The sequence below is a fragment of the Anopheles aquasalis genome, chromosome 3 (genome assembly GCF_943734665.1).
Source record: "Anopheles aquasalis chromosome 3, idAnoAquaMG_Q_19, whole genome shotgun sequence".
Lineage (NCBI taxonomy): Eukaryota > Metazoa > Arthropoda > Insecta > Diptera > Culicidae > Anopheles > Anopheles aquasalis.
Genome location: NC_064878.1, coordinates 35,289,557 through 35,296,563, shown reverse-complemented (window position 1 = coordinate 35,296,563; position 7,007 = coordinate 35,289,557). Strand labels below are relative to the sequence as shown.

The window sequence follows — 7,007 nt, the reverse complement described above, 5'->3', positions numbered from 1 at the left end:
AAACCAACTAGAGAAAAAACGGTGAAAAAATGAAAAAAAAACGGCTTAATGCTCGACGCTGATACTTTTAAACGCCAAACTAACCAAATAGTCCTTAAAATATTTCGTATCACAAAAATTTATAATCTTGTTTCGATTGGGTCACATATTTTAATGAGCTTGAGCGTGATGGAATTTTAATAAACTGCGTATCGTGCAATGAGTTGGTATTTTTCCGCCAATTGAGATTTTTTTGAATTGATGAGTAAAGCAAAATTCGTTTAAGAACTTTGAAATAGGGATGATTCAAATGTTAAAATCTGCGGCATATCCGCGTTGCTTGTTTGAAATCAGCAAAGGACAGTAAAGAACAGCAGAGATGATTTGGTTCCATGTCGGAGGAAAATATGTATTTGGTTCGCGATATGATTTGCATGTGATCAAGAAACAGTGCATGGCATGTACAACATCAATGCTTCAGCGAATAAATTTATATGTTGATGCAAGCTTGCTCACGACGTTAATGTTTACAATTAATAGAAAAAGGAATAGCAGTTTAAAGTGAATTGATTACTGACACTCTTTGGTTCAAAGATGCGTTTCTATTATTTTTATGAGAAGAAAAGTTAAAGAAGTTTTTGATAAAACTTTGAACGGCAGTCATGAAAATTGTAAAGAACAAAGCATTATTATTTGATAATTGGGTTTCTTACTGCAACACTCAAAGCACTTAACTACCAATCGAACTAAGAGACATTGCTACATTCAATTGATCAGAGGCAACGATCACGTCCCGCCATGCGTTTCAAGACCGCAGGAAAATGCCAAAAAAACATGAGTTGATGATATCAGAACACAACATGTGGTTCGACTGTTTCACATGAAGAACACCCGTGCTCCCTTCGATTAAAGACCATCTGGGAACTCGCTTCGAAAGTGCCTTGCGCAAGAAAATCATCTGAGACAATTTTAGCGGCAGCTCTATGCTGCGACAACATCTCCAAGTGCGATGGCCATTAAGAAAAGTGGTCGTTGTGAGTTTGTTAACTGAGGGTTTTCTCAGCTGTATTCGCTCTTGCTGATGATGAATGAAAAGTATAAAATGGTCCAAAATATCATGAAAATCTGGGTGTTGAGACTGTCTTGTTTAGATCAAATTTATGAATAATTTCAGACACAAAGAAATGAGTCATTTTACTGCAACAGGCCACAGCATACGAGACTTATCAGACATTCAGGTTTGATTGATAAGATAAAAAGTACCACGTTTGCAAAACGAAGTCACATGCCCTCAAGTACGGTCAAGGGAATTCACCCTGCCATGTTTCCCTGCAGTAAACACAGTAAATAAGTAAAATTAATTGCGTTTCAAGTCCATTTTTCCACTTTTTATAGATTTGTGATTAGTGATGCCCAATGTAATCTGATGGCCCAAGCCAATTGAGGGCCGATTTAATAATTTCTTTTCGACTTGGCCTGAGTAAGGGTCAGTAAAGAGGATATTGGTTTTAAGCTGCGGCTAACAAACTGAACTTTTATATAATTGACTACTGCCGCAGTTACGCTAACTTCAGGACAACCAGCCGAACACACTTACCACAACATAAGATGAAGAAATCAAAGCCAACTTTGAGAAGCACAGCTTTGGTGTTATCCATTGTTGCACTGCTGTGGACACTAATATTTCGGGGATCACTCGATATAGATAATGTTGTACTGCTTTGGAAGGAGTTGTCCCGAAATCTCCGGGGAATTTCAGGGTCGGGAAATGCAGGCTCTACGCGAGGCTGACCTCGTTGGCGTGAGGCTGGACGAGGAGATCGTTTCAAAGGTGTTTGCTCTGTAGGCGTCTCTTCGTTCATTTATGAATCCACTCGCCGACGCACCAACTTATCACAGGTTTTCACCAATTTCCCACTGATTTCCCAAGCAAACTCAAAAACACATCGTAATATCACTTTTCACAAGATTCGGTTCTGTTCTTACAATGTTTATCCCTTCTCAAGGTCAACCAGAGAGAAACGGCCGCGGAGAAAGGCAGGAAGGGAATTCCGGAAATTCCGTTTGCTTTCACCCTCACTCTATCACTGTTCCGCTGCCTGTGATTACTTTTTTTTCAAGAAATTAATTTTATTTCACACCTTTTGGTGTTGACGGCACAGCTGATAATGCTGCTGCTGACGAGCCAGAATTTTTTTCGTTTTTTCATGGAGTTTCTGTTTAGCGGGCGGGTTCGCTGCTTCCACTGACGTTTCTTTTCATTGTTTTGTTTTGTTTTTCTTCTTCTTCTTTCGCTCCGAGCTCGCTCCGTGAAACCGCATTAAAAATGGGAAATTCTTGCGTTTTTGGGACAATTTGATCACGATAAAGGTGATAAGAGTGAGTTAAAGTCGTTTCCGCAACTCCTGTCGTCGTTCGCTTTGGCAAAGAGGATCGGAACGGTGTAAGAAACCGCAGCTCAACTGCAGAAAATACAGAAATCTGTGGGCGAGATCCGGGAAACAGCACCGGCAAGTAGAAAGGTTCGTGATTCTGCAAAGATCAGCTGCTTTATTGATACGATTCTCCTTCCAGAACAGCGAGAACGAACAGATTGAACCTCATCGGAACAGCTTAAATCCGAAACATCCGCGTCCGTGCAGTAACTATCTTCCTTGTACTCGGCAAGAGAATTATTTTTTTTCCTTATTTTAGATAAAACAAGTGACCAGATATCGGGAGATCGAACTCCCCCAGCGACAGGTAGCGTTTCAGAAAAATTATCTGTGGAACAAATTAACAAAGACAACAGCACCAGAAAAGTACTCAACAAAATTATAGAAAGGCACACAAATTGCAACATTTGGCAATACTAACCGAACAAAATCTCAAGATTGGCATATAGCAAAGGGCTTTATCCGCCGGGTACCTTGCGAAGGTCCAGGAAGCCGGATTCAAGAGCCGGACTGGGTGAAATGTTTGAGAGAAACGCAAGAACATGAACGGAGAAACAGAACTGGAACATTTAAAAAGCCAGCTTTCGGTAGCTAGAAATGAAATTAAAAATCTCAGGTAATCAAACGAATGGCAATTTTAAGCACCAAAAAGAATAGTTAAGATTATCATACGGCATAAAATTCTTTCAGGCAACAAATTAAAAATTTGCAACACACATTTTCGAAAGAGCATCAATACGCGTTAAAGTTATTAAATGAGTTTTCTTGTAAAGACTCGGAGCGAACCGCGGAGATCGATAAGAAGGTATGCATCTAGGAAGGGTTTTGAAAAGGCTGCGAACTATAATTCACTATTTTTACAGTACCTTGCCGATACCGAAAACGCTACTGCTGGCGATGATGATGTCCACTTTAAACCGATAGGAGTCATAAGAACAGTTTTTAGTGAAAAACGTGCCGTACCCCGGCAAGCGATTCTAGCATCTACCGTTGTGAGCCGTATCGAACTATCGCCCGTGATCTTTAACAACCCTGAGCACTCGTTGGAGGGTTTGGAAAACTTTTCGCACTTTTGGATCATTTATTACTTTCATCGGCACCCCAATCATACGAAAGCTAAAGTAGCCCCACCAAGACTCGGTGGCCAACGAGTTGGCGTATTCAGTACAAGATCCCCTCACCGCCCTTGCCCGATTGGTTTATCGCTGGTACAACTGGATAGAATCGAAGATTCGAAGGTGTATTTTTATGGAACAGACATGGTAACAAGCAATCAAACGTAAATTGTCGATGGAAAAGTTCGTATATCATGCTACGGTTTGATTTTAGGTGAATGGAACTCCCGTTTTGGACATTAAACCATATATACCGCAGTACGATATTCCGGTCAAGCAGGTGGAAATAGAGTTTAATAATTCTAGAGAGGCCCCAGACGGCGAGGAGACCAGCGTGTTGACTAGTGTTCCGTCTACTTCAAAATTGGGCCCACTGGCCAATGTATCTATCCCAAGCTGGGTGTTGCAAACTGCTAATCTAAACGTTGAATTCTGCCCACTTGCAGCAACACAAATGCAAGAGCTTGGAATTACACAGGTACGTGGCATGAATGCATCGTGGTTTGGTGGACATTTTCAACACACTCTTTCTAGATGTTTATTAATTTTGCAGGCTTCTATTGTTGATGTTCTTAAAGGAGATCCGCGGTCCGTTTATCTGCGTACAAAGTACGGATCGCAAGCATACTCGTTTGGTCTGGGGGATCTTACGGTTACATGCAGGTTTGATGATAAAAAAGCAACTGTGACGGTGCTGCAAATACGTAACGATATTGAGTCAGAAACGGATCCCTCGTAGCTGTAACGGTACATTCTGCCTTAAAGAAAATATACGGAAATCGATATGGATCCCTCCATTTAAAAGATTCTATAACGCAATCATCTAATTAAACCAAAAACCATCAAATCTGTACAGGTCCTTCAATCCGAATACTTCTGAACTGTTGGGATTAGTCGCACTTCTTTAGGTGAATAAGCAACAACTTTGCTACATTATCTGTTACTTATGTTAACGGCACAGGTTACCGTCGGTGCTATTTTAGTACTATGACGCGATTACCATTCACCCGATGAAAGGATAAATGAAATAGAGTTTGCTTCAGGTTTTGTTTAATTTATTTCCAAATAGCAAATATGAAACTTCAAATAAATATACTTGAATGTAGAAGCATCTTTGCTAGAGCCGCTTTTGATTATAAAATATTGGTTGTCAGAACACTTTATATGTACAGCAAACTACTTGTGCCATGATTAAAAAAGCCATTTAAATGATTTGTTCAAACAGCTAAGACTCTACTGGTTGTCGACGATTACATTATTCCGCTGTTTCGATGGAACGAAGTTCTGTTATTTTCCCAACCGATAGGAATATTTGTCTCCAATAAGTTCTTTGGGCCACATGCACTCACATCCTGCATCGATCTGGAAGAGGTGAACACATTGAAAATATGGTATTAATCTCAGATTTCCTAGGAATGTATGGTACTTATCTATACCTCTTTAAGAGCAACGTGCTCCCAACAGTTGGCTGCCTTGCTATCCGATCCTGAATTCTTACGCCGTGTGATGTATATCTTTTGTCGTATTTGAGTGCAGGATAGTCCAGTTTCGGTACACTGAAATCGTTTATTCGTTTAATAGACGGCATTGAATTGATTCGTCAATTGTTTGTCACGACACATTATTCTGCTTACCTTGTTCTGGTAACTGTTGTACTGATTAGAACCTAGGCATGTTTCGGTGATATAATGATTTGGGCGATATTCAAACCCATCTGTCCCGTTTCCAACATATACCATATTGAGAAGTGTATCGCAAACAGCTTGACGAGCGTGGGACCGTTTAGCAACCATACGAGTACCATCATCAATGTCTTCCTGGTCAAATTCTGCATAGTCGATATGGTCACTGCTACTCTGATATGGTGCGAATCGACTCATCCTATTGATCAATGGCGTCCACACACTTGAGGCGTCGAACAGGGTTTTCAAAGGATTCTCATCAGTTTTTCCCATCACGATAGCCATTGTAACTGCTATCGACCACCAAAATATCTGCAAGGAAAGTAGGTTTGTCATAAAACGTTGAATGGTTTCAGATATTCCATATATTCTTTTTATGCTATTATTAAACTTTCCATTTATACTTTTCATAATATCTCCAGAGATTTATACCTACTAAGATGAATTAAGCATATCCCTAAAACAATTTCTTCGCTGATGACTAACTGTTCACGTTGACCAGTCATGTCCGATGCTCCCGGTTATTTATTTAGCCAATCATCATTACGAAAGTGGGTGATGGTTGTTTTTTTCATAGAAGTGCTCGCAGTGATATACATATTACATTTTATGGTGATTCGATATCAAAGCTTACTTCAGGGTAAACAGTGTGTGGTAGAAGCACGTGTGCAGTCTACGCACGGCTCTTTGACGATTAGCCGCTTCCGGTCCGAATGTTATCTCTGGTAGTGTGTATTTACAATCATGCCTTATAATTATGTACACCTAACGATTTCCGTCCAAACCAGGTATGGTTTCAAAAGAACTGCTCGTAAGAAGGACGAATATTTGATGATTTGGGCACAATTCACGATATAATTACAGCACTGAAAAACAGGAAACTACACAAATCCTCAACTACTAAACTCGTAACTTGTAGTACGAATGAAAAAATTAACCAATACCGTAGCATAATTGTAATGAAATTTAAAAAAATGCAAATGTGTTCTGTACTGTTTCTGTACTGTTTACCATCAATTCTGTACTGTTTATGCGTTCTTCAATCTTTCGTAACAAGTGCAAAAACAAGCCATTTAAAGAGCAGGTTGAATCTTTGCAATAATGGGAAAACTCACAATCCTTGTTAGTTTATCCATTGCTTGCAGCACACTGTAGCAGCTATGCACTGCCGGTCCTTTGAAATCGCACCAACTGACACCACCTTTGGTAAGTACTTAATATTCCACTGTTTCGTTGGCCTTTCACTAGCGTACACTAATGTAGGGTAAATCGAAGAAACTATAATTGGAACTGGGCGCACCAGTTTGACTTTCGAACGAGTTGGCAGAGAAAAATAGACTGATGAGCATGTTCTTACTATCCTCCCTTATATAATTCGAATGTCGAGCGGTATAATAAGAAAAAAAGTAGCTTATCAACCAGATAAGATACCTTTCATCGCCCACTCATCTACTGGAAGGATTTCTATGTTTTACTGTTACATGCGCAGGATGAACGATTTGGCTTAATCCACCATTAACAAATTGTCTACTATTCAGGAAATAAACCTCATCTTTTTTAATCCAAAATCAAATGAGCGGTAAATGGTGGTGGTAGGTTTGAAATGCCTGAGTTTAAAATGAAGCCTGAATCAGCAATTTCAATAATCGTTTCTTACGCCAGTCAGTTCAGCTTTGACCTTTTGTTGAATTATAATTTTAATTGGACTTTGGATTTGAATTATACATAAAATAATCACTAGCCATAGTAAAGGTGTATAAGGTGTAGTATTTATTTGTTTAGTCCCAATTTTTCAA

The 7,007-nt window shown here is 39.5% G+C and overlaps 3 protein-coding genes across 5 annotated transcripts in view; 1 reads left to right on the top strand and 2 right to left on the bottom strand.

Moving 5' to 3' along the window:
- The window catches only part of LOC126577953 (putative phosphatidate phosphatase), a 4,788-nt gene extending 2,656 nt beyond the window's left edge, over positions 1–2,132 (bottom strand). The window contains exons 1-2 of the mRNA XM_050240043.1: positions 1,577–2,132; positions 1–7 (exon numbers count right to left, since the gene is read on the bottom strand). The exon at positions 1–7 is cut by the window's left edge and continues 100 nt beyond it. Coding sequence (XP_050096000.1) covers positions 1–7; positions 1,577–1,841 — 272 coding nt within the window. The 5' untranslated portion in view covers positions 1,842–2,132. The remainder of the gene's footprint in view (positions 8–1,576) is intronic.
- A 153-nt stretch (positions 2,133–2,285) lies between these two features.
- On the top strand, positions 2,286–4,395 carry LOC126577954 (tRNA (adenine(37)-N6)-methyltransferase). Of its 3 annotated transcripts, none has more exons than XM_050240047.1 (7): positions 2,286–2,501; positions 2,559–2,611; positions 2,674–3,030; positions 3,105–3,219; positions 3,278–3,676; positions 3,744–4,007; positions 4,083–4,395. In XM_050240047.1, exons 3-7 carry the CDS (start codon positions 2,957–2,959, stop codon positions 4,266–4,268), a joined length of 1,038 nt encoding a protein of 345 aa, XP_050096004.1. In that variant the 5' UTR covers positions 2,286–2,501; positions 2,559–2,611; positions 2,674–2,956; the 3' UTR covers positions 4,269–4,395. The 3 variants fall into 3 exon arrangements, with proteins under 3 accessions (XP_050096004.1, XP_050096002.1, XP_050096001.1); XM_050240045.1 differs by having other exon boundaries at positions 2,554–2,611; XM_050240044.1 differs by having other exon boundaries at positions 2,554–3,030.
- A 183-nt stretch (positions 4,396–4,578) lies between these two features.
- Positions 4,579–6,536, bottom strand: LOC126577955 (uncharacterized). Its single transcript, XM_050240048.1, has 4 exons — positions 6,327–6,536; positions 5,164–5,523; positions 4,966–5,085; positions 4,579–4,891 (listed from the first exon to the last, which is right to left on the bottom strand). Exons 1-4 carry the CDS (start codon positions 6,345–6,347, stop codon positions 4,817–4,819), a joined length of 576 nt encoding a protein of 191 aa, XP_050096005.1. The 5' UTR covers positions 6,348–6,536; the 3' UTR covers positions 4,579–4,816.
- Between the last annotated feature and the right edge of the window lie 471 nt (positions 6,537–7,007).

Bases quoted from the DNA above. Each gene is read 5' to 3' on its own strand.
- LOC126577954 (XM_050240047.1), top strand. From the start codon at position 2,957: ATGAACGGAGAAACAGAACTGGAACATTTAAAAAGCCAGCTTTCGGTA. The intron at 3,677-3,743 runs GTAACAAGCAAT...GTTTGATTTTAG, and splicing joins ATTTTTATGGAACAGACATG to GTGAATGGAACTCCCGTTTT. The intron at 4,008-4,082 runs GTACGTGGCATG...TTAATTTTGCAG, and splicing joins AAGAGCTTGGAATTACACAG to GCTTCTATTGTTGATGTTCT.
- LOC126577955 (XM_050240048.1), bottom strand. From the start codon at position 6,347: ATGGATAAACTAACAAGGATT. The intron at 5,086-5,163 runs GTAAGCAGAATA...AAACGATTTCAG, and splicing joins ACAACAGTTACCAGAACAAG to TGTACCGAAACTGGACTATC. The intron at 4,892-4,965 runs GTATAGATAAGT...CACCTCTTCCAG, and splicing joins AGCACGTTGCTCTTAAAGAG to ATCGATGCAGGATGTGAGTG.